The sequence below is a fragment of the Geotrypetes seraphini genome, chromosome 2, assembly GCF_902459505.1.
Source record: "Geotrypetes seraphini chromosome 2, aGeoSer1.1, whole genome shotgun sequence".
Lineage (NCBI taxonomy): Eukaryota > Metazoa > Chordata > Amphibia > Gymnophiona > Dermophiidae > Geotrypetes > Geotrypetes seraphini.
In genome coordinates this window covers 382698762-382725259 of record NC_047085.1, presented here as the reverse complement: position 1 = coordinate 382725259, position 26498 = coordinate 382698762, and the positions used below count along the sequence as shown (strand labels likewise).

The window sequence follows — 26498 nt, the reverse complement described above, 5'->3', positions numbered from 1 at the left end:
AAGAGGTTGATCACCTGATTGTTACAGAAATTAATTTAACTGAATTTTTGGAAGATACTCAAGAGGTGTTTCAGAGCCGATCCACCCTGGTGATAACATGCATGAGCGAGATAGATAAAATGTTAATCATGAAACTTTATTTTAAAAATAGGTTAACCAAATTTTGTGGTGACTTAGTTAGGATTTTTCCCGACGTTTCTAGAGCTACTCAATTTCGAAGGAAAGAATTTTTGAAGTTAAAGCTTAGAGTTTTGGCTCTAGAGGCATCCTTTTATTTAAAATTTCCCTGTAAATGTTTAGTTAAGTTACATGATGTTGAATATGTTTTTTGGGATCCCATTCAATTGCAACAATTTTTAGTTGCACGTGAGCAAAAATAATATTATTTATTTATTTCTTGTATTGTTCCATCCCTAAGATCTTTGAGGAGGCATGTATCCCTATAAGTAAGGATTGATATAAGATTTGTGAAGGTCGAATTTAAAAAATTTTTCTTTTTTTCTCTATTTTACTTTTTCCCTGTTCTTGGTGAGCTGAGAATCTATCCTTTATCTTTTCTTTACTTTTTCTTGTTGTACTAGTACCCTGCCCCCCCCAATTATGTGGGCTTAAAAAAGGATTTATGTATGATGAAATTATGTACTTTGATTGTAGATTTCTTTTTTTTCCCTGTTATTAATGGCTAATGTATTATTCAAATTATAATAAATAAAGCAAAAAAAAAAAAAAAAAGATTTAAACAGAAAAAAAAAGTATATATGTATTCTGCATTTTAGAATGGCAGTATAGAAAATTTCCCCACCGTTATTTACACCTGCTCCAAGTCACACACACAACCCTAGCTAAATTATCATTTTGCCATGGGTTTTAAAAGGGTTTAAGGGAGAAGGGTGAGGGAAAGAAAGCTCGTCTTTAATCTCTTTGGCACTGAAATCCTGTACCTTTTGCCAGAGTTTGAGTTTTATGCTTGATTCTTTAATCAGTTTCCAAAGGATTTGTGGGTTTACACATAAGTTGTGAAATTACATCTTATACATGCTTCTCTTTTGTTAAACATGTTTTATAAAAAGGCTTTTCCTGTTGAGTGCTGCACCAATTAAATGTGTATTTTATAGAAGGTTTCACCTTTGCCAAGCCTTTTTATAAGATACTAACATCATTTTCACAACCGAGAAGCCTAGGTTATCTTCCATACCTGCCAGGGGCATATGGCAACTCCTTAAGTTGGCAGTGCACCAGAAACATTTATAAATCAAAAAATAAAAAAAGAATTTAAAAATGATCCGGCATTTGAATAATACTCTATCATATCTAATACTTCTCCTCTGGTCCCGCCCTCTCAGGAGTGCTGCTACAGAACACTGTTCCTGCAATGTGCCAGACAGTCCAAATCTGAATTTCCAACTCCAGGAAGAGAGTTGATCTTGTCTCACCTCTCCCTGCACCTCCAGCATTTAACACCTCTTGATGTTCCCACTTCCTCCCCTGGAGCCTTCCCTCCCTTCCCCTCTCTCAGAATTCCTGCTGTAGCCCTTCTCTTCTACCTGTCCCCAAGTGGTAAGATGAGCAGAAGACAGAGCCAACAGGCATCTGCAGCATGCCAGCCTGAATCAGGTAGGCTGCAGCTACCCTGCCCTCTGTTAAGTGCTCCCACGAGTTCAATTTGGCAGTCAGGCAGCACGCTGTTCATTTAAGTCAGGGGTGCCCAACGCATCGATCGCGATCGACCGGTAGCTTAGGAAGGCAACGTGAGTCGATCGCAGAGCCCATTCCGGGCTCTGTGATAGACTCGTGTTGCCGTCCCGATCTACTGGGCCTATCAGCCTTCCTCTCCCCGACGTCAAAGACGCCGACGCCGGGCATTAGGCTGTTTTTGTCATTTCGGGGGGGGGGGGGGGGCGTGGTGGCGGCAGCAGCAACAGCCTGAAAAAGAAATCATCCTGGCCCGGGTCTGTGTCATACTCCGGAACTTCTACCTCTTCCAGCAGCCCTCTCCCTTCTACCTGCTTCCGGCCACACCCCCTGCTCCGCGGCTCTCTTCGGCAACTCAGCAGCAGCGATCGACACAAGCTTCTGACGTCGAGGCCTACCCTCTGCGAGTCCCGCTTGTTTCAACTTCCTTTTTCCACAAAGGCGGGACTCGTAGAGGGAAGGCCTTGATGTCGGCAGCTTGTCTTGATTACCGCTGCTGACGAGTTGCTTAAGAGAGCCGCAGAGCAGGGGGGTTTTGCCAGGTGCAGGTAGAAGGGAGAGGGCCAGATGCAGGACTCGTGGGTGAGGGAGCAGAAGAGAGAGAGAAAGAGAGAGGGGAGGGAAACAAAAGGAAATATTTCATACTGGGCTGGGCCGGAGTGGAGGGAGGGTGGAAAGATTTTGGCTACAGGGTGCATTAACAAAGGAAAAGGGGGGAAAGCCGAAAATGGAGATAGTGACACAAAGAAGAGAAAAAGTAAGCAGGACCTACTGAATAAGGATAGAGATACAGAGGGGACATGAAGAGGAGGTGAAATAGAGACATAGAAGTAATGCTGAAAAAGTGTGTGTGGGGGGGGGGAGATAAAGACATTGAAAGGGCAAATGGTGAACATGGGGTAAAGACAAGGACAGAGACAAATGAAGATTCTGAAAAAGTGGTGAGATAGGGATATAGGTGAGATGGACACAAAGAAGGGTGATGCTGGAAAATAGGGGGAATGGTAATTCTGACAGACACAGAAGGGAAATGCTGGATCAAGGAGAGATGGGGCTCAGGCTGGATGGAATGAGGAGAAATGCCTTGTTGGCCCGGAACTTCCTCTCCTACATCAGAATTGATGTCAGGGAGTGGAATGCTGGTCAGCGCGACGCTTCTGCAGGGAAAGCTTGGGACGGCGGTGGCTTGGGGGCTGTTCCCCGATGGTGGTGGCAGCAAACCGAGTGGCTTGGGGGAGGGCACGGAGAAAGAAAGAAAGGGGGCAGACAGGGAGACAGAAAGAAGGGGGAACAGGGAGACAGAAAGAAAAAGTTGGGGGAGAGAATGAGGTCTGGAGGAGAGGAAACAAACAGGAGGCTGAAAGAAAGGAAGAAAGATTGGATCCACAGTCAGAAGAAGAAAGTGCAACCAGAGACTCATGAAATCACCAAACAGCAAAGGTAGGAAAAATGATTTTATTTTCAATTTAGTGATCAAAATGTTTCGGTTTTGAGAATTTATATCTGCTGTCTATATTTTGCACTATGGCTCCCTTTTACTAAACCGCAATATCGTTTTTTAGCGCAGGGAGCCTATGAGCATTGAGAGCAGCGCGAGGCATTCAGCGTAACTCCCTGTGCTAAAACCTACTATTGTGGTTTAGTAAAAAGGGAGGAGGTGTATTTGTCTATTTTTGTATTTTGTTACTGAGGTGACATTGCATAGAGTCATCTGCCGTGACCTCTTTGAAAAAACCCGGAATATGAATAATTAACATTTTCTCTGCTTTTCAGTGTGCTTTGTGTTTTTTTAAAATTTTATTGTTGGTAGATCATTTTGACTTAGTCATTATAAAAGTAGCTCGCAAGCCCATAAAGTGTGGGCACCCCTGATTTAAGTGATGTGCTAAGATGGGGTCCTAATGCCCAAAGATGATGAGATGCCAACAGAGGACCACAGATTGTCAAGCACTGGAGCACTGGCAATAACAGCTACAGAAGTTGACTTGATATCAGTGCTTAGGCTTCCATTAAAGAAAGGAAGGGGAAGGGAGCAAGGCAGTGCACAATAGGAAGGAACAGGAATGATACCTCAAAAGGAATGATACCTCAGAGCTGCTTATGCACCAGCTGTGAAAAGCAGAACAGCTCTTCTCTACTCTTAGAATGGCCTTATTAAAAGGAGCTCATTTGCCTTATTTATGAATGGTCCTCTATTTTGTGGTATGTAGTATATCAGTGTAAGGTGTGGCAATATCTGGGATACTAGAAGAAATATTGCCTCTGACAGCAGTCACCAGTGACATTCTATCCTTGGAATGAGGATTTCAAAATCCAGTCAGTCATGAAGACCCATAACTGGGATATAGTTATACTGGGCTATAATATGTTCAAGAAAGACAGGGTAGGAAGAAAAGGAGGAGGGAGTGCCATTATACGAGTATGTTAAAGATCATGTTAAAGCCACACAATTGCAGGATCTACAGGGTAGAGAAGAGGCACTGTGGGCAAACTGGAAAGAGGGAATGGAAAATATATTTACATTGGTGTCACATACAGGCCTCCTTCACAGACAGAAGAAGTAGACAGAGGTTTAATTGAAGACATTCAAAATATAGCTGTAACAGAGGAAGGACTAGTAATAGGTGATTTTAATATGCCAGATGTTGATTGAGGCATCCCCAAGAAGTAGGGAGATCCTATATTCTCTAGATGGGGCCATACTAGATTTACTGCTTACAAACGAGGAAAGTGTGACTAATATTATAGTGGATAATCATTTGGCATCCAGTGATAATTATATTGTGTGGTTTAATATTAAGATGAGTATAGAGAGGGCTAATTTGAAAGTGAAGGTTTTACACTTAAAAAAACCCAACAAACTAACTAACTTTGTTTAAATGGGGGAATACATCACAGAATAATTGTCTGGATCGGAACAACTGGAAGAAGTAGGAAAGCAGTGGACAAACCTGAAAGGAGCTATTATAAGGGCAAAAAACTATTTTGTAAGGAAAGTAAGTAAAAGTAAGAGGAAAAGAAGGGTGCTTGGTTCTCAAAAATAGTAGCTGAGAAGGTAAGGAAAAGAGGCTAGCTTTCATAAACTACAAAAGATCACAGTATGTGGAAGACAGGCAAAAATATTTGGAAAGGTTAGAGAGGCTGGTAGAGCAGTCAGGAAAACAAAGATGCAAAAGGAAGAAAATAAAATAGCCAACAAATTAAAATGGGGGGGGGGGGGGAGGGAACAAAACATTTTTTAGATATATTAGTGATAGGAAGAAGTGCAAAGTGGCAAAGTGGCATTGTGTGACTCAAAAGGTGTAGGAGAGAAATATGTAGAAGCTGATAAAGATAAGGCTGAATTGCTTAACAAATACTGTTTTTCTATTCTGTATTCACAGTTGAAGCACTGAGAGCAGGACCACAGAAGACAAAAGGAAATAGGTGAAGGTGTGGTAAACCCTGATCGATTTTCAGAGGATTGTGTTCATGAGGAGGTAGCTAAACTAAAGGTGGACAAAGCGATGGGGCCAGATGGCTTACTTCTGAGGGTACTGTGGGAAGTTCTGGCAGCTCTGCTGGCTGACCTTTCAATACTTCTCTAGAATTAGGAATGGTACCGGAGGATAGAGAAGGGCGGATGTGGTCCCTCTCCATAAAAGTGGAAGTAAGGAAAAAGTAGGAAACTACAGGCCTGTTAAGTCTGACTTCTGTGGTAAGTAAATTAATAGAAACACTTTTAAAACAAATAGTGAAGTTTCCGGAATCCAGATAATTACAGAACCCGAGGCAATATGGATTCAAGAGGCAGGTCTTGCAAGACAAATCTGATCAATTTATTTGACTGGGTGACCAGAGAATGGGATAGAGGGAGAGCGCTAGATGTGGTGAATTTAGATTTTAGCAAAGCTTTTAACGGTGTTCAACACAGGCAACTAAAAACTAAACTGAGTGCCCTCAGTATGGGCTTCAAAGTGACGGGCTGGATCATGAACTGATTGAGTAGAAGGTGAAAAGAGGGCAGTAGTCAATGGAGATCGCTCTGATAAAAGGGATGTTCTTTTAAACATTTTTGTACGCGATATTGCTGAAGGGCAGTCCAGTAATATTTGTCTCTTTGCGGATGATACCAAAATCTGCAACAGAGTAGACAGCCCTGATGGTGTGGATAACATGAGGAAGGACCTAATCAAGCTTGAGGAATAGTCTGAAATTTGGCAGCTAAGATTACATTGACCTGCTTGTTCAAATTTGGTATTAAACATTAAAAATCAATACTAACATTGATTCTACAACACTTCAAGGATATATTTTAAAAACTCACTTTATTTTGGATTATAAACAGTAGAAAATTCTATAAATAAGACACCTGAATAATACACTTGAGAGACTGTTTGCAGTGAAGTAGGCAAGACTGAAATTAATACATTTACAGGATTTGAAGTGCATTTCAGCCAACTGTTTGAAGGTCACATTGGAGGACTTTGGGACCTGCATGCGGCCCTGGGGTCACACATTGGAGACTACTGCTCTAAGAGATAAATACCCATATCAAGTTAAACATCTTCACCATCCTTCTCACTCCAAAAAAAAAAATCCATAGGAAATAACTGACATCCCTAAAAATGGTTTTATTCTTTCAAAACTGGGGTCTTGTTTTCATTTTCAAATGTGAAAATGGCTATACAGAATTTTTCAGGTTTGGAACAAACTGGGAATAAGGGCTTCCAGTGCTGCTCAGTGTCACAAGATGCAAGTCACTTTATCTCCCTCTATATTAGGGACTTACTTAGATCACAAATTAATTGGGGAAAAGACTTACCCTGAGTACTTATTCCCAATGCCCAGCAACACCAAAATGGAGATGGCAAAGAACACAAATGTGATCACAGGTCCAAACAGCAACAAATTTACTGACTGACTCCTGGGCAGCTGAAACTGATTTCATTTTTGCTCGTGTAAGCAACAGCGTCAGTAACCCTGATTATTTTTAAAGCACTCAACCACCCACTTTTATGTGTCATGCAAAGACTTTTTCAGAATGATGAATTTACCATCCAGTTCATGACCCCTGATGCAGGCACAGTGCTGAAACACAGCCCTGTTGGGTCAGTCAATAAAATTGCCATTTCTACTTTGGTTTGTCTTTGGAGGCATCTGTGGAGGTTCTTTCTTCTTTGTTTGCTACATCAAATTAAGTCCATCTTCATGCAGTTACCTTATTTATTTGGTTTTATATCCTTTCCTCCCAGGAGAGCTCAGAACGGGTTACAAGTGTACATACATAACAAAGCATACCTACCACAGGAATGTCATGACCACTAGCTAGAATAGGTGTCCTAGGGTGGCTCAATTTTTTTTTTTTTTTTTTTTTGGGAGGGGGGGCAGTCATTGAGTCTACAAAAGACTCATCATTGCTGGAATAGAGACTTAAACATCAGCACATGCTTAACTTCCTGTTTCAAAGGGGGTAGAACCCAGTAGGCATGGATATGCATGGATGCTAAAGGCTTGGACAGGCAGAAGTCAGTCCTTTCACAGGCACTGCCTGTCTTTCCAGCACCACACTGGATGAGTTAGGGAAGGGAAGACATTAGGCTTTGAGTATATTGAGGAAGCTAGTCATTGGGCTTTGAGTACTCAATATACTTTACCCAAATATACCCAATATTTACTCAATATACTTTACTCAAATATACCCAAAGTATATTGAGTATATTGAGGTAGTCCAATATATTGAGTATATTGGACTACCTCAAAGCCCAATATACTCAAAGCCCAATTACTAGCTTCCTCAATATACTTCTCAAAGTACTGTTTGCTGTGACCAGTCTGGTCTCTAGAATAAGATCTGTGATTGTTTAACTGTAACCTATTTATTGTCATGACTAGTCTGTTTTCAAAACGATTGTGAATGTCAATTTGTAACCCGTTCAGAGCTTCTGGGAGAATGGGATAGAAATTGAAATAAATACATAAATAAATAATTCTCTGGAAGAAGGGGAGAGTGGGAGAGATGCTGGACTTGGTGGAAGAGACTCTTGAGCTACCCCTTGACAGTGGGGATTGAAGGGGTATATACAGCGAAAGGTTCACCAAGGGGGGTCAGATACCCTTGTGCTGGCCATGATTTATCCCATGCCTCCATGGCCACTTACCTGGTTAAAGTGCTGCTCAACAGAACTAGACCAAGCTACCTTCTGAAATAACCAAAGATATTCAGGTTAAATTTAGTCAGCGCCAATATTAAGTGCTATATTTGTGGACTGCTAAAACAAAACCTCTTTAACTGGATAAATTGTATCTGTCCAATGTATTGGGTGGACAAAAATTTATCCCGTCAGTGGAGGAAAATCTTAGAAATCGCTTATTTGGCTGTTCAACTCTCAAATTTACCTGGATAAATCTTATGAATATTTTCATTGTTTTATTTATTGAGTTTTGTGTGTGTTTACTGTACCACATAGGTGTTTCAATATGCAGACCACAAAGGTTTTAAATGAATTCTGTATAATGATTCTAAATTGAGAATTTTATTCAAAGACCTAAATATGAAGTAAAACTAGCTTCTTCTGAAGAGGGAAGAACACCCAGGTCTATAAGTAGCATATTAATATGGCATTGACAGAAGGGTGGTATAGCAATCTATGACATTAAGGGGGTCTTTTACTAAGGCGCACTAGCCGATTTAGCGCACACTATAACGGGCACATTAGTATTTAGCACGTGCTAAATCGGCTAGCACGCCTTAGTAAAAAAAAAAAAAAAAAAGCCTAAATAATTTACACTGGTCAATCAAATTAACAAAAGGAAATTGGACACAAGGCAAAAGCAATAGATCAGGTTGCAGAGATTTGTTAGCCACTGCCCACCTTTTGACAGCAACAGCACTGCAGACTTGGAAATGATAGTTAGCAAAACAAACTAGTTTCCCTCCCCTCCCTTTTACTTAAATATTACATTTTCGAGATGCTTCTTTGATCAAAGGTTCTGAGCAACAATATACTTCTAAAACTGACAAACATCAAATACAATTAAAAAAATAAATAATTTCACCTATTTCTTCCTCTCAGATAAAATTGGTGGGCGAGAGTTCAAACAATCAAAATGATGATATTGCCTGTGGTTTGTTATCAAATGGGTATGATACCAATTTTTTTTCAGGTGTCCTTTTATAAAAAGTTAAATTGTATTACAAAATTTGTTTGGCTGGGCAAAAAGGCTAGAATTGCTTTAGTATCTCTACAAAAACCGATTACAGAAGGAGGGGTAAATTTTCCCAACTTTTATAGGTATCATCAATCCTACATTATGCGCCAGGGTATGTATTGGATCCTCCCAGAGCCCGTTGACAATATCCCGGATTGGTTGTGGTTGGAATGGCGATTAAGCCTCTTAGATTAAGCCATGTACTTAGTATCAAAATGCCCAGATTATATAAAGAAAATAGATTAATTGTAGACACATGGAAAACACTGAGATATGTAAGTAATTTAACACCTATTCCAATTCACCAATCAACAAATCAAACTATATGGCTGAACTCCAAGATTCAAATTGGCGGATTTAAGGTCATCTGGAAACATTGGATGATTGCAGGAATACTTGTATTAGGAGATATTATTTCTAATGGAAAACTGCTCGAGTTTTCACAGTTGCAACATAAATATGGCCTTAATAAATCACAAAGTTTTAGATGGATGCAACTGAAGCAGGTCATTCAGGTGGGGGTTCCCAGAATGGAAAAATCTTAACAATCAACATAGGGCTCCTTTTATCAAGGTGCGCTACGGGGATTAGCGTGTCAGACATTTCATCATGCGCTAACCACCGCGGCACACCAAAAAACTAACGCCTCATCAATGAAGGCATTAGCGACTAGCATGGTATTTTGCGTGTTAACCGCCTACCGCAGCTTGATAAAAGGAGCCCATAGTCTGGAATTCTTATGCTTTCAGGTGGATTTCTTGGGACATCAGTCCGCTCAGTGGTACAAATTAATATCTGGATTTATGAATAAAAAACCAAAGACTGATCTTCGGGACATTTGGAGTATTGAGATTAAGCATCAAATTACTGCATCTCAATGGCCACAAATTTGATCTTGGAGGATGAGATGTACAATATCTGCATCTATGAGACAAACATGATTTTTCCTGTTGCATAGAGCACTGTTCTTCAACACCGGTCCGCAGGAAATTTCTGCTGGTCTGCGCAGGGCCAGCAAGATTAAGGTGATCGTTTTCAGACCTCCTGTCCCGTTGTCCCCACACAGCGTCCCAAAGCTGTGCTCGTGGACAACAGGACAGGCGATCATTTCCTGTCCCCTACCTGTTACGCAAAAAAAAAAAGCTTCCCTCCTTCCTTTTCCCTGCTCTTACCGCCCTGCTGCTGCTAAAGCCGACAGGAAGTCTTCTTTCAGATGTCAATTCTGACATCGGAGAGGACGCTCTGGGCCAGCCAATCGCTGCCTGGCTGGCCTAGAACGTCCTCTCCGATGTCAGAATTGACGTCGGAAAGACTTCCTGTCAGCTTTAGCAGCAGCAGCAGGGTGGTAAGAGCAGGGAAAAGGAATGAGGGAAGCTTTTTTTTGCGCGGCAGAGAGGGAAGGAGGTAGGCAGGCAAGCAGGCTGGCTTTGGCCAGGAAGGGAGGGAGAGAGGTAGACAGGCAGGCAGGCTGGCTTCAGGGGTGGGACAAAGTGTGGAAGGCAGTGAGAGGGACATTGGAAGGAGGCACTGTGGGCACTAAAGAGATAGGAAGGAGGCACTAAGGACATGGGAAGGAGGCACTGGGGGCACTAAAGACATAGGAAGGAGGCATCAGGGCACTAAGGACATAGGAAGGAAAGAGGGAGGGAATATAAAGGAACAATTCTTGAGCCTGAGTGCAGAAAGAAAGGATACAAAGACAGAAGGAACGCAACCAGAGACTCATGAAATCACCAGACAGCAAAGGTAGGAAAAATGATTTTATTTTCAATTTAGTGATCAAAATGTGTCAATTTTGAGAATTTATATCTGCTGTCTATATTTTGCACTATATTTGTCTATTTTTCTATAGTTACTGAAGTGACCAAGCTCATGGAGATGGGACGGAAACGAGGTTTTTAAATTTTAGTCGCAGTAGTTTGCCGGTCCACAAAATAATTATTTTATTTCTGCCAGTCCACGGGTGTAAAAAGGTTGAAAAACACTGGCATAGAGCATTCTGGACCCCTGTTCGTTTACAAAAATTAGACTGCTCTAAGTCTGATAGATGTTGGCATTGTCATCTTGAAGCAGGGACTTTAGATCATTTATTGTTCTATTGTCCATTTATTATGGAAATCAATTTGGGGCCAAATTAATAATGTATTAGAAAATCATGTGGCATTATCATATGATACAGTATTATTTGGCATGTCTATGAGAGTTAAGAGTCAAATCTCTTCCAAAAATAATAAACTCTTATTTATTTTAAAAGGTGTCGCCATATAGCAAATAACATGTAATTGGAAAAATTGGAAAAGATTAAACTATAGTTTTTGGTGGAATTCAGTGTGTCATATATACAAAATGGAAAGGACGTTAGCTATTCAGAAAGTGCATTTTAATAAATTTCAAGATGTGTGGGGGCCATTAACAAATTATTGTAATGAATACGTATTTTTTTACCTGAGTTATACAAATGAAAGAATGGGGTTGGGGGAGAGGGAAATAATTGTTAATGTAATAATTATATAGCGAATAATGTATTTTTGTACAGTTTTCCTGATATATCAACTTTAATACATTATTGAAGTTTGAAAATCAATAAAGATTTATAAAAAAAATTGACATACAACCCTCATCAATACACAAATTCAATTTCTAACTAAAACACAACTCGGATAAATAAATATTGCAAAGGTTTCAGGGGAAAACCCCACATTTTCCTATCTTCCCTAAAGGCTCAAGAATTAGCATTCCACACATCTGGAATATAACATGAAACAACAGAGCAGAGCTAAGGGGACATTATAATAGATCTTTTCTACAGTTTCCAAGAAATGAATGGGGAAAAAAAAGTATCCCGGCATTCAAATATTTACATTTTAAGTGTTACAGATTTAAAACTTTCCACTAAGAGGGCTAAATACCTTCCTGGTTTGAAAAATTGTGGGGGCTAATTTACTCCCTCTTTTACAAAGCCCAATAGCGCGGGCTACTGTGGTAACTGCTCTGAAGCCAAAAAAAACTGTGGTCAGACAAAGTGCAATGTTGCCGACTAAAATGGAGGTGAGCTACTGTTAACAAAATTATTAAGCATATGGATAAAACTGGGTTACTGGGGGAAGTTCACTCAGGTACTATTAGAAAGAGAAAGGGAATGGGACTTTTATACGGCCTTTTTGTGGTTACGCATGCAAAGTGGTTTACACATATATATATTCCGGTATTTATTTTGTACCTGGGCCAATGGAGGATTAGGTTATTTGCCCAGAGTCACAGGGAGCAGTGCTAGGATTTGATCCCAAAACCTCAAGATGCCAAGGCAGCAGCTCTACCACTGGGCCACTCTTCACCTCCCTTTAGAATTGTTAGAACCATGAATAAGAACGTCGATAAGGCATGTCAATTGATAAGAGTGTCCTCAGGAAGACTCCTCAGGAAATAAAAAACACAAAGTAACATGAGGCAATGTCTTATGGCGGGTTGGCAATGGGCCAAAACAGGACTTCCCAAACCCATCAAGGGATCACAGCCTGCCAATTTTTAAGGAAATCCTCAATGAATATATAGAATGTTACTATGTATACATTGAAGACTTTCAGTTCTAGTAAAGAACCATGAAGAGAGAGAGAAATCTGTAGTTGCTTACATTTCAGAAAGATCAAACTTAATTCACCCTCTAGATCAGGGATCTCAAAGTCCCTCCTTGAGGGCCGCAATCCAGTCGGGTTTTCAGGATTTCCCCAATGAATATGCATTGAAAGCAGTGCATGCAAATAGATGTCATGCATATTCATTGAAGAAATCCTGAAAACCCAACTGGATTGCGGCCCTAAAGGAGGGACTTTGAGACCCCTGATCTAGATGCTGCATTAGGACAGTTGTAGATACTCAAATTTTGCTGAAAGATGTTTCAATAACGAAGGAATGTTTTTCACCATATCACAGCACCTATGTTGGGTGACAGGCGCCTCTTCTTAGGCACGATTCTACATATGATAGGTGCTTATCATATGGTGCCTAACTCCAAAATAGGTGTGTTTAGGGGCAGAGAAGGACTTAGGTGCAATTCTCTACAGTACTTATAGACACCTATAATGTAGGATTTTAAAACCCTGGCCTACATTGTAGGCGCCTAAGTTTTAGTTAGGCGTTATTCCATAATGGGCGCCTAAGTGTGATTACCATGATACAGGTACTTAACTTTAGGCACCTATCTTTTTAGGTACCCAGTTACAGAATCTGTCCCTTAGTGCGTCACTGTGTGACATCTTTACCTATGCCTTACACAAACTTGAATATTATGCTCCTAGAAATCGCCACATTTACTTTAGCCTTTTCTTTTGGAGAATCCGGGGCCCACGGCAATACTGATGAAGCTCAAATGAATTATGACAACCATGCAGCCACCATCATGGCATTAAGAGAATGGTGTTCTCCGTTTCAGAGGCCTCTCTTCATTTTGTTCTAGTTCTGTCAAATCTCCGAGATCCTTGAACAGCGTTAGTTACATTTCAAACAGAAAACACGTTTTACTAGCTGGCCTTCAGGATTCATTAGCAAAACACCAGAACATTCCTACCTGACTCTTCGATGCTGCAACCTTGGCAAAGAGTGCTTGGGACACTTTAGCTCTCTTCATTTCCTGCTGAATCTCATCGTAAATGGAAGCATTAATGTTTATGGTGCTATTCTCTGGTTTTCCATTCCTCTCCGTTGCAATAGTAGCTGTTTTCACCTAGAAACCAATTTTGGTAGGTACAGTCATTCATTTGTGAATAGTTTTTTTTGTTTTTTTTCAGGCTGCTTCAACAAAAGCTTCACTCTCATTTTAAAAGCACAGTTCTGTACAGCAGGTTTCTTTCTGCCTTATCCCAATCCATGCTCTTGTTAACTACATTTCACTACAGGATAAAGTGAGATGCTGATCACCATCAATGACACAAAGTCAAACAAAAATTCTGAAGAAAGCAGCCAGCCATTGTCACAGAGCCACAAACCATCAAATAGAACACTCTGAGGACCGGTGTATAAAACACTGCTGTCCAGTATAAGGTGCCTACGGCTGTCAAGATTTGGAGGCCTGACATAGGCAGTAACTGAGCCTGTTTGACTTGCAGATCTGTTTCAAATATTCATCAGAGGCTTTTCTTTTACGGACTTTTCACTCAGAAAAGTCAATTGTAGCACTTAGTGGGTAAACCATGCACCTATATTTGGGTGTTTGCTTGACAAAGGAAATAAAGTGCTGACTTCTCTTTATAACATACTAGCAAACACTTGAAATACACATCTTTAATTTAGGCTTCAGCACTTATGCCAGATACAGAGCTGGTTTATGTACTCACACCTAAATGCCAGATATACAGTACAGTATGGGGCTCATTTTCAGAGCACTCAGACACACAAAGTACCATAGGTTTCTATGGTACTCTATGTGTGTCTGTGTTTTGAAAATGAGCCCCTAAATCTGTAACTTACAATATTCTAAGTTGAGTCCCACCCACGCTCCACCCACATATATGCCTACCTGTAAAATATGTGCTATGTATTTTATGTGGGTATTTAACATAAAAGCACTTAAGGTATAATTTTGGCATTTACAAAGTTATGTGCACATATATATGTGTGTAAATGTCATTATTCTAAACATTTTTGTGCATATAGAACTGCCCTTTTATAACAAGTTGTCTGAGCTGTCAGGGCACATAAGAGCATATGGTGCCCATTATATCTAAGTAGACATACACATTTACACCTGATCTGATAGATAAATTTTGTGCATGTATGTACCTGTACGAATACATGGGAGGGCACACAAGTTTCAATCTTGCTCCTGCACTATCCGTTCTCCACCCCGAGGAATGTACCTAGTTATGTGGCAGAGATTGACACGGTGAAAGATGGATTACCACGGGAAACCATCTCATGTCATTCCGCCATTGTGACATCACTGATGAGGTTGGCTCTTGGGCATTGGTGGAATGAGGTATACCAGAGACTGTCATTCTTTAGTGTCTATCTCAACCTCAGTCCTTCTACACCAGCATTCTTCAATGTAAGGCTTGAGGGTCAGTGGCTGTGCCCATTTATACTCTGATTCTTCCTTCTCTCCTTAAAGAATGACATGGGGATGGTTTCCCACTGTTAACCGCAGGGACAGGGACAAATTCTGTCATCATGTCATTCTCTCTTATGTGCGTAAACCTCCAGCTCAGTTTAGTAAGCACCTACTGACTTGCCTAAGAGAGGGTTCTACACATTCACTTTCCTTATGCATTTATTTACATGAGGCTGTACTTTTTCACTCTGGTTTTTCACTTGAAAACATATCAAAAGCTCCCTCTTAATTTTTCAAAGTTTAAGCCTGCAAAAGATGCATGAAAGAAAATTTTAAAAAGGAGGCGGTAGTTTTTCAGCTAGCACGGGGGTAGTGCGTGATTAAACGTCACGCGGGTTAAAAAGGAGGTGGTAGCGGCTAGCGCGTCTGGCGGTTTAGCGCGCGGTATTACGTGAAACATAGAAATCGACGGTAGATAAGGGCCAAGGCCCATCCAGTCTGCCCACCCTAATGACCCTCCCCTGCCTTTACTTTGCGAATAGAACCCACGTGTCGATCCAATTTGGCCTTAAAATCAGGCATGCTGTTGGCCTCAATCACCTGAAGTGGAAGACCATTCCAGCGATCCACCACCCTTTCGGTGAAAAAGAATTTCCTGGTGTCACCGTGCAGTTTCCCGCCTCTGATTTTCCACGGGTGTCCTCTTGTTGCCGTGGGACCCCTGAAAAAGAAGATATCTTCTTCTACCTCGATGCGGCCCGTGAGATACTTGAACGTCTCAATCATGTCTCCCTTCTCCCTGCGCTCCTCGAGCGAGTATAGCTGTAATTTATCTAACCGTTCTTCGTACGGGAGATCCTTCAGTCCCGAGACCATCCGGGTGGCCATTCTCTGGACCGATTCCAGCCTCAGCACATCCTTACGGTAATGTGGCCTCCAGAATTGCACACAGTATTCCAGGTGCGGTCTCACCATGGATCTATACAAAGGCATAATGACTTCAGGCTTACGGCTGACGAAACCCCTGCGTATGCAACCTATGATTTGTCTTGCCTTGGAAGAAGCTTGCTCCACTTGATTGGCAGCCTTCATGTCCTCACTGACGATCACCCCTAAGTCTCGTTCTGCAACTGTTCTTGTTAGGATCTCGCCATTAAGGGTATAAGTCCTGCATGGATTCTGGGTACCCAGGTGCATAACTTTGCATTTTTTGGCATTGAAGCTGAGCTGCCATGTCTTAGACCAGCTCTCTAGTAAGAGTAGATCATGCATCATATTGTCGGGCATTGAATTTTTATCTATTGTGCTTTTGCCCACTACATTGCTTAGTTTGGCGTCATCGGCAAATAATGTTATCTTACCTCGGAGCCCTTCTGCCAAGTCCCTTATAAAGATATTGAACAGTATCGGGCCCAAGACAGAGCCCTGGGATACTCCACTGATCACCTCCGTCATTTCAGAGGGGGTTCCATTCACCATTACCCTTTGAACCCTACCTCCAAGCCAGTTCCCAACCCACTTCGTCAATGTGTCGCCCAATCCTATGGAACTCATCTTGTTTAGTAACCTGCGATGAGGCACGCTATCGAATGCTTTGCTAAAGTCCAGGTATACGATGTCCAGGGACTCTCCAACATCTAGCTTCCCCGTCACCCAGTCAAAGAAGCTGATCAGGTTGGATTGGCAGGATCTCCCCTTAGTAAATCCATGTTGACGGGGATCCCGTAGGTGCATTAAACCGCTACCACGCCTTCGTAAAAGGAGCCCTTAGATTATAAGTGGTATGTAAATAGTGAAAACAAAAATAAAGAAAAACAAAAAAATGGGATATCTTTTCTTTGGCCTAATTTACATGTCTTGCCTAGTGCTTGGACGATAGCACAGTTCTCAGCAGTGGAACAAAGTGTTCTCTTCAGAAAGCTAGTCAGGCAATGTTAGCTCACTGCAAACCCATTACTTGATTATATTTCATTCGATTTATTCCCAGATCCATAGGGAAATTCCTGTTCAGCTCATCTTATAGCTTATAAGAAAGGGCCCATCCTGTTTCTGTGACCTGGGAAATCTGTACTGCTGCATAACTGAGGCCATTCTTATCTATTTGAAACTCCATTCTGCATAGCCATTTAGGTAGAAAGAGTGACTTCCAGACCTGGACGCACAAAATTTCTGGCATATTTTACAAAAGGCACATTGAACACTAATCCTTTTGGAAAGGACATATAAGGATGGAAGATGTGCATGCATAGTTTTTTGCAACATGTACAGCAGAACTGTAATTTCAGAAAGGAACATTTATTTTATCACACTTGATATTGCCTATCATGCAAGATCTTTAAGCAGTTTGCAAACAATGCAATATAAAAATTAAATATAGTAAAAACACAAAAATAAAAAAAATCATATACCATATTAAAAAAAAGGAAAAAAGATAAAGATAAAAGTAGCATCACACAAGATTCAGCAAGTAGGTATGGAATTTATATATATGTAAGTGGCAATTTTGCTGTGCCTGGTAAATGCTAGAACACAAATGCTAGATTTTACAAAACTGGGCATTCAAAAGGGTGCCAATTAAGAAGTCAGACTAGAGATCTCTACATTTTAGATTAGAGGTAATTTTAAATACCAGAGAGGTAAGCAAATTGCCCCACAATCACTCTCACAAGCCCCAAGCCCCAATGTGCAGGTAGTTGACACTTACCCCCCTCTTCTACGAAACTGCGCAAGCAGTTTTTAGCGCGGGGAGTCGTGCTGAATGTCCCGCGCTGCTCAAGACGCTCATAGGAACTCTATGAGTATCGGGAACAGCGTGGGCCATTCAGTGCAGCTCCCCACACTAGAAACTGCTAGCGCTGTTTCGTAGAAGAGGAGGTTAGGCATGTTTCTGAGCAGTTGTAAATACAGAAATGTAAATTTTATAAAGTGAGCACGTATTGTCAATGCAATATCAGAAATGTATTATGTGCATTTCAGACCCATCCAAACCATGCCAGCTGTGGAAGCTACATGTTATGTGCCAGCTTTCCAAAATCACTATTCTGTCTTTATTTATTTATTTTTTTTTTAATTGAAATTTATTAATGTATCCAAACAAGTATACAGGATATGGGAATTTACACAAAAAATATAGAAATATTATTTCTTAATACAACTTAAATCAGTCATAGAAAATCAGAAATCCCATCAAGCCCACATCATTGAGGAGAATTATTACATAATAACATAAAATTTAGTAATCAATAAGGGATAACACCCTTAATTTTATAGAGGCATTTAACTATTTAAACTCCTATTTTCATTGAAATTATCATAACCAAGAAAGGAAAATTCTACCCCAACTTACAAAAAGGGGGGTTACTAAGAATGTTCATGAAAATACTCTAATTGAATAGGATCAAAAAATATGTAATCCTTATCCTGAGGTTATCGAACACTTACACGGAAATTTCAGAAAAAATGTGGCACCGGATTCCACTACCTTAGATTTCAAAGCTAAAAAAGCTTTTCGTCTAAGTTGGGTTACTCTTGCCACATCTGGAAATATTTGGATTCTAGCCCCACAAAACATTGCCTGTTTATTTTTAAAATATAGTTTCATTATCAGTACCTTATCACTCTCATTTGTACATGAAACTAAGAGCGTAGACCTGCTTCTCTATCTTAATTGTGCGTTCATCCAAAACTTTAATATTAGAATTAACATTCACTAGTTTTCCTACCACCTCCTTTGAAAAATCCTGAGACTGAGTCATGACTAATTTCAACATTTTCTCCATCCTAATATTAATTTGCCACAAGTCTTTTAGAGTCACTTCCTGTTTATTTTCTTCAGAGCCTTCCAGATCCTCAACCATTGGTATGATTTGAGGCATTTTTTCATAGGATACTACATGGGCAGTCTGGGGCACTGAGGCTTCCTTAGACGCACTAATACCAACTTTGGGTGTCAGTTGAACAGGATTTAAAGGAGGGAGAGGAGGAGTTCTTTCAGGAGAGCTAAGTGAGGCTCCTGAAAATTGTTCTGATCTCTTAGTCTGTTTAGTATTAACCTCCATAGATGTCAAATTTTTATCCATTGGGCCTGAAGATACAGGAGTTGAGTCTTTAACTATACGTTTCCCCATTAGAAGAAAAATTTTACAATATCATTCTACAGTATCATAAATCAAAGGGGAAACCACTCACTAACCTCGCTCCAACTGTCTCAAAGTGGCTCCAAGGAGCTCCCAAGGAGTCTGGTGTGCCTCTTAGGGCACGTCCCTTTGGCCATGCCCTGTGGCCACGCATCTGAGGCTGCGTGCACAGAGGCTGCAGCGTTTTTAAGTCAGATGGCAGGGGCCTCACTGATGGTATAGGTGCCCCTCTCAGTGCCTGCCCGATTTGCAGCACTGTTTAGACCTTTAAAACGCTGAGAAGACAGGGAAGCAGCAGGTAATAGGCATGAAAAGCCCCTCTCTCCAACTGCAGATATCTCAGAAATATGCTCTCTCTCCCCCACTATTCTGTCTTTAAATGCTACACACGCTTTCTAAAGTGGCCTCACACTTTAATGCAATGCCAAGGATACCGATGTTGAGGTAACAAACTCGATAATGTTGCTGAACATTTTTGGACTATCTTTAACACAGATGTGAAAAGTCTCCAAGAGCTGTGCTACCTTCGTTAGGTCTGTGCAGAATGAGTTACTCCCCAATACAGAAACGGGGAGGTGGTGTTTACAACATTGCAAAGAGTTGTAAAATGAAAAGGGTGGGGTAGGATTGTGGGGTTTCATGTATTTGCAGAAAAGTGAATGAGAGCAACAAACTAAATAAGTATTAGCTTCCCCATGTCACAAAATGCATTTTCCATGTACAACATATATTTCATACAGAAATTGCATAGGTATGTGTATACAAGTATGCATGTCAACAAGAATATATATTCAGCACATCACATTCACTATATGTATTATTTATATCTTCCTTTTGCTAATTATAGCCGACGTCAGTGGCCGTATTCTGTGCAATATGAAAATAGCACAGAATACAGCCACTGAAGTCTGCTATAATTAGCGACAGAAAATATAAATAGTACATTTAGTGAATGCGATGTGCTGAATATATGTATAAGAAGATTCGCTATTAAATTATATTGGTTTATTTGCCTAAGTGCAAGTATCTATTTGTCAACAAGGACATGCATACCCTTAAGAGCCCTGAGCAGAAATATTCCTCAAGGTGATGTTTGGAAAGAGCAGAGGAAAAGCTGCAAGGTACATATTTTGCACATAGTTTGGCAAAGGTATAAATTTGTATACGAGCATTTATGCACTGCTGGTGATAGTTCTGAAAGTCGTCTATTTAAAACTATGCTGCCATTATAGCTGTGTGTTCATGGACATTTTTATAGAAATCCCGTGATAAAAACTTAATGTAAAGTGGATACAAGTATGTACATCAATGCCATTTTCTTAAAATTTATATTTCCATATTACAAGAAACACACAATAGTACCAGAAAACAATCTAGTCCACATCATGGAAGAGGAATAGGATATAATCACTAAAGGATATCAATATGAAAATCAGCAATCAAGACATAAAATCATTACAATTGGCTAATATTAAAGGCAATCTTAAGCCCTCTTTTGCAAAGGTGCGCCACGTGTTTTAGCGTGCGCTAACCGCTAATGCGTCCATAGGATAACATGCACGCTTTAGCGTTTAGCACGTGATTAGCATGCGCTAATATTTACCATGCGCTATAAAGCATAGCGTACCTTAGTAAAAGAGGGGGTCAGTTTACAGTCCCTACTATGATCACATTACTTAGCTTCCTTCTCTAATAAGTCTTTCTAACTGGTTTGGTTCAAAGAAGACATAACTCTTATCAGTTAAAATAACCAAACATTTAGATGGGGATTTTTTTTTTTTTTTAAAAGAGTGGCTCCAAGAATCAATACTCTAACCTTAAATTGTTTAAACTGAATCCGTTTAACTTGTGTAGCTCTTGATACATCGGAAAAATTCTGAGACTTCACACCAAAAAAACAGGAAACATCTTTCTTCTTAAAGTAATGTTTCAAAATAACAATTTTGTCTCCTACATTAATGCCATTTTGGTGCAATCTGCTGAGAAGATGTAATTCAAAGTAGGAAAATAGAAATATTTCTAAACTAGTGTTTAAGCCCGTTACAGTAACGGGTGCTAGAACAGATGTGTAGACTTTTAGCACAATGGGGTGCTGAGGCATTTCTTTCTTTCTGTCTCCCTGCCCCCTTTCTTTCTGTCTCTCTCTCTCCTTGGCCGTTGTCTGCCTGTCTTTCTCTCTCTCTCTCTCCTTGGCCACTGTCTGTCTTTCTTTCTGTCTCTTTTTCTCTCCTTGGCCGCTGTCTGTCTTTCTTTCTTTCTGTCTCTCTCTCTCTCCTTGGCCGCTGTCTGTCTTTCTTTCTGTCTCTCTCCTTGGCCGCTGTCTTTCTTTCTCTCTCTCTCTCTCTCCTTGGTCGCTGTCTGTCACCGTCCACCATGTTCATTACATCCTTTCCACCCCCTCCATCCCCACTCCCCTTAATGTGAGTCAGGCCAGCAGGCTAGCCCTTCCCATTAAAATGTAGTAGGAAAATATTTCATGAATCAGACAATAAACTGCAAATATATAGTTCTAGTTGTTTTGCAACTCTCCTTCCATGTTCTCATTTTCTTCTTCTTGAAATCTGCAGCCTGAACACATTTCACCATTTTCTATACATTTTCCATTTTAAAGGCTTTGGAAAGTTGTGAGTGAATTTTACAGGATGAGTTTTGTTGGATAACTTCTTTTTCACACATTGTTATTAAACAGCTTCACTCTCTCTGACTGACTTTGTGATTCCTGAAATTCCCAAATCCACCCCACCCACTCTCCTACTGATGCTGTTTACCTTTCGAAAAGCCGATCTTCGCCAGCAGCAAGTAGTCTGACTGATGCATACTGCTCATCCTAGTCCCACAGCCTTCGGAGGAAACCGCCACACGCATTGCAAACCACCACAGGCTCCAAAGTCACACGCGTTGCAAACCTCTACTGCGCATGTCTGACCACGGAAGCACAGATCACGGAGTCAGGGATTACAGCGTTTGAAGTGCGCATGCGCGCTTAGGGTTTTATTATGATAGATAAACTATTTTTACAAAGGGCAAGCAAGAGGTATTTCCAGAGGCAGAACTAAGAATTATGTGCATGTGTTTGGATTTTCTGCAACATGGAGCTTGTGCAATTGTGCCCCTATTTTTTCTGTCACAGCTCTTACAATCTGGAATTCCCTCCCATCACATATCAGAGCGGAACAAAATTTAGATAAATTTAAAGGCAGTCTAAAATGTTTCCTTTTCAAAGATGCCTACGAGTAATCTACCATTCTTGATATCTTATCATCTTTTATCTTACCCCCTCCCTTCCCCGATGTTTTTTCCTTTTCTGTTTTCTTTATCTTCAAAAATGTAGTTCTCCCTCCTCTCCTCCTGTTTATTGAATGTTAGTTTGGTCCGTGAGAGGTTTTGTTTTTTTATATTAATTCCCCCTTTCTTTTAATTTTCATGTATTATTTTAATGTACAAAACTTTGTATCTTATATTTAGCGTTTAATCAAATTTTAATAAACTATGAAACTATGTACAGGAAATTATGGTGGGATAATTTTCAAAAGGAAATTAACTTATGCTCATATTGACTGTATATAATAGGTGAGTTGTGATTTAAAAAAAAAAAAAAAAAAAAAAGTTACCCTCTCAGAGGATAATTTTCAAATGCATTTCTTTGGGTAAAGCAGTGCTTCATGCCCTGAATAGCCTTCCAGGTATTTAACACATTTCTATATCTTCTTCCCCACAAATTAATCCAAAGCAGTTAACATTAAATTCAAATATTACTTAATAAATAAATAAAAATACAATAATGATAGCTTGCTGTTTGAAGATGGGCTCCCAAATTGGCATGCACATACTTTTTAACAATCAAGTATGGGTGAAATTGAAGCCCAAAAATTCCCCATAAACACAGTTTTCTAGAGTAATTTTCAAAAGTGAATTACACAGGTTCGCTCTCTTTGAAATTCTGGCAGAATCTGCGCAGAGAACGGATGTGTGTAGTTTTTACTCATGTACGCAGTTATAAAGTTACTTCCTTAAATCATATGCAAATCAAACGTATACCATTTTTTGCAGCAAAAATGTTATTAGAAAACCAAACTTTTTCAATTCAAAAAGTATACCTGGGACATAGTTAGATTTTGCATGCGTACCGTACCACAAATAAGCTGTACTGCATGAATTTCAGCTCATTAGGAGATTTTGCACATGGGATTGGACTGCAAACAGCTTCACAAACACAAATGATTGAGCATTAAACCATCAGATAGCAGAAGCCAACATTTGCAGATGTAACTCTGTGTGACATTTGCTATTTTATGTGCAAAATCATATTTGTGGAATATTTTACACCGTCATGTTTCTATGCTTCTATATCTCCACTGAAGGAGTTTGCCTACCGTGCAGTGGCGTATGCTACAATAACCCTGTGCACTCACATCACACCCCTCCTGCAAAATGTACTAGCTACCAGTACTTTAGAGGGCTAAATTAAAAAAAAAAACAAAAAACTGTTTGATTTTGAAAGTCCTCAGTCAAAAATTGCCTCTACACACTTTTGAGACCTGTAAGGTTCTGTCAAACCTTATGGTATCACTACCTGTACCCTCGTCAAAAGAAACTGCACAGTAGAGAATGACACGGTGACAAAATTCATCACCGTTCCCGTCCCCATGGATAACCGCGGGAAACCATCTTCATGTCATTCTTTAAGGAGAGAGGGAAGAATCAGAGTAAAATTGGGCACAACCACTGACCCGCAAGCTTTGCTTTGAAGAATGCTGGTGTAGAAGGACTGAGGTTGAAATAGACACTACAGAATGACAGTCTCTGGTATCCAGAGCAGATATTGTGATGTCATAATGCCTCATTCCACCAGTGCCTAAGAACCAATCACATCAGTGATGTCACAATGGCTTCATTATCCTTGGCTCACATAAGCACAGCCACTGACTCGCAAGCTTTGCTTTGAAGAATGCTGGTGTAGAAGGACCGAGGTTGAAATAGACACTAGAAAATGACATGGGATTATTTCCCGCGGTTATCCGCGGGGACGGGAACGGTGATGAATTCTGTCATCGTGTCAATTCTCTACTGCACAGCACAACATGACACACACCATCAAAATTTTCCCAGGTCCAGCTCCCACACAGTGGGACTGATTCCCTGAGGGGCTACATCTAACCCGAGATTACCTGTACTTCAAGAAGCAGGTGAAAATCTCTTTCCCTAAGCCTTTAATACATTTGATGACCAACTACTACATTCACTCTGCACCTGGGCCAACTTGTTGCGCAACCTGTAACTTAGACCAGTTCTTCATATTTTGTTTAACTGTACAGATAACTTTTATCCCAGTTGACTTGTATTATCCATATTTTCCCATCTTTATGTTTGTACTTGGCCCCTTGGCTATATAGTAAGATGTTATATCATACTGTAGAACAGTGTTAACATCATATCTATGTCATTTGAATATTATAATGCAGGCTGATTAGATATTCCATGCTATTATGATATTGTTTGTATTCTTCTGACATTTATCATATTTCTGTTATATAATTTGTGCTACAGTGCCATTAAATATGTATATTTCTGATACTGTATCACGCTAGTCCTATTACTAGGTTTCAATTTGCCCTTTCAAAGTTTACCTTACCAACCAGAATGGGACGATTCATCGTGGGACGTTTCATTGTGGTTGTGATGAAATGGCCGCAATGAATCGTCCCATTACAGGGAGGCTGGGCTTCTGAGATGAGCAGCTGAAAGCTTTGGCTGGGCCTCCATGCCAACCAGACCGCTTGTTGTGAAGAGCAGCTGTGGCAGCAGCTTCACCCCCCCCATCCCCCTCCCCGGGGTTCTATCTGCGACGCAGCTAAAGAGCAGCTTCAGCCCAGACTCCCCCCCAGCACCGCTGCCCACACACTTCCTGGCCTTACGCTGCGGCCTGCTTGCTTCTCCACCTTGCCCTACGCCTTGCTGCTCTAGGGCCTGCTGCTAATTCTGGGAGTGTTAGAAACATAGAAATAGACGGCAGATAAGGGCCCACGGCCCATCTAGTCTGCCCACCTTAATGTCCCTCCCCTATCTTTGCCCTGTGAAGAGATCCCATGTGCCGATCACATTTGGCCTTAAAATCAGGCACGCTGCTGGCCTCAATCACCTGTAGTGGAAGACTATTCCAGCGATCAACCACTCTTTCAGTGAAAAAGAATTTCCTGGTGTCACCTCGTTGTGTGGGGGATTGCGATATAATTTTTTGGGGGGATGAGGGGGCATTGCCCCCCACACACTGAATCAGATTCAACGCGGACAGTTCATTGCATTGAAATGGCCACGATGAACTGTGCTAGACCCTCACCAACTGTATATATGTTGATAGTTGATCATTTTACTATTGTTATGCTGTGAACAAAATTGTAAGTTTTATGTTAAACTGTTCCTGCTGTACTGTATACTGTCTTGGGTGAATCTATTCATAAATGTATTTTATATATTCCAGTAATTAAATACATAAAATCAAGTGTACATCTGTGAACAATGCTGCAAATACAAACACACACATACACGTACAAAAAATACAGCAAACAAATGCGGAAAATCTTGCAAGCATGATTCGGCATATTATTTGCCATTTTTACATATAGAATTGGGTGTTTGCAAAGCCAGCTACAAAAATTATGTGAAATTGCTAATTAGCCGAAGAATCATGCAAATCAGCTCATTAGCTATTTTGGCATAGCAAAATTACACACGGATAATCATGCACTCCCACAGGGAACTATAGTTGCATTTTTGTAAAATAATGTCTGATTTACGTCAAAAAAAAAAATAAAATCATGATACCAGGCCATTTTTATGAAGCTGTTCACAGTATCACCCATCGGCCACAAAGCCTGTGCTTCTCGACTAAAGGGGACTTTGATGACATCCCTTTGATGTTCATTTATGAGCCAGGTGCAGTGCACGCTCATGGAGAGTAATTCTGGAGCCACTGTAACTGCCAATATTTATTTTTCAGATCCACACTGTGAGTTGGGGACTCCACAATGATGTTGTTGGCCCACCTTAACCACTTCCTTTCACGCAAAGTTAAATGTGCTCGGCATCCCCATGTATAGATATTTCCTGTTCTGAATTGGCTTTCGCATGTGGGAATGCTTCCACATTGTTATTATTGCATCGCCTTATATTTAGGCTTACTGGCTTTCATACACCTCAGATTGTCCAAAATGGCACAACAAGATTGCTATTATAATGTCCTAAACATCAGCATATTTCACCTGTATTACATGACCTACGCTGGCTCCCAATTTAAAGTCCTAAATAGTTAAGTGCCAAGGGTTCCAGCAATGGCTTTGGAATTCAATCATCCTGCGCAATATGTTTTTTCTGTGCAAACAAAACATGATTCCTTACAGATGGGTTGTGTACCCCAACTTGCAAGTTGATTTGTAGAA

General features: G+C 40.4%; 1 protein-coding gene across 3 annotated transcripts in view; it reads right to left on the bottom strand.

Moving 5' to 3' along the window:
- SATB1 (SATB homeobox 1) overlaps positions 1-26498 on the bottom strand; it is a 265946-nt gene that overhangs the window by 98814 nt on the left and 140634 nt on the right. For all 3 annotated transcript variants that reach the window (XM_033930677.1, XM_033930676.1, XM_033930675.1), the window contains one exon: positions 13448-13603. In XM_033930677.1, coding sequence (XP_033786568.1) covers positions 13448-13603 — 156 coding nt within the window. The remainder of the gene's footprint in view (positions 1-13447; positions 13604-26498) is intronic.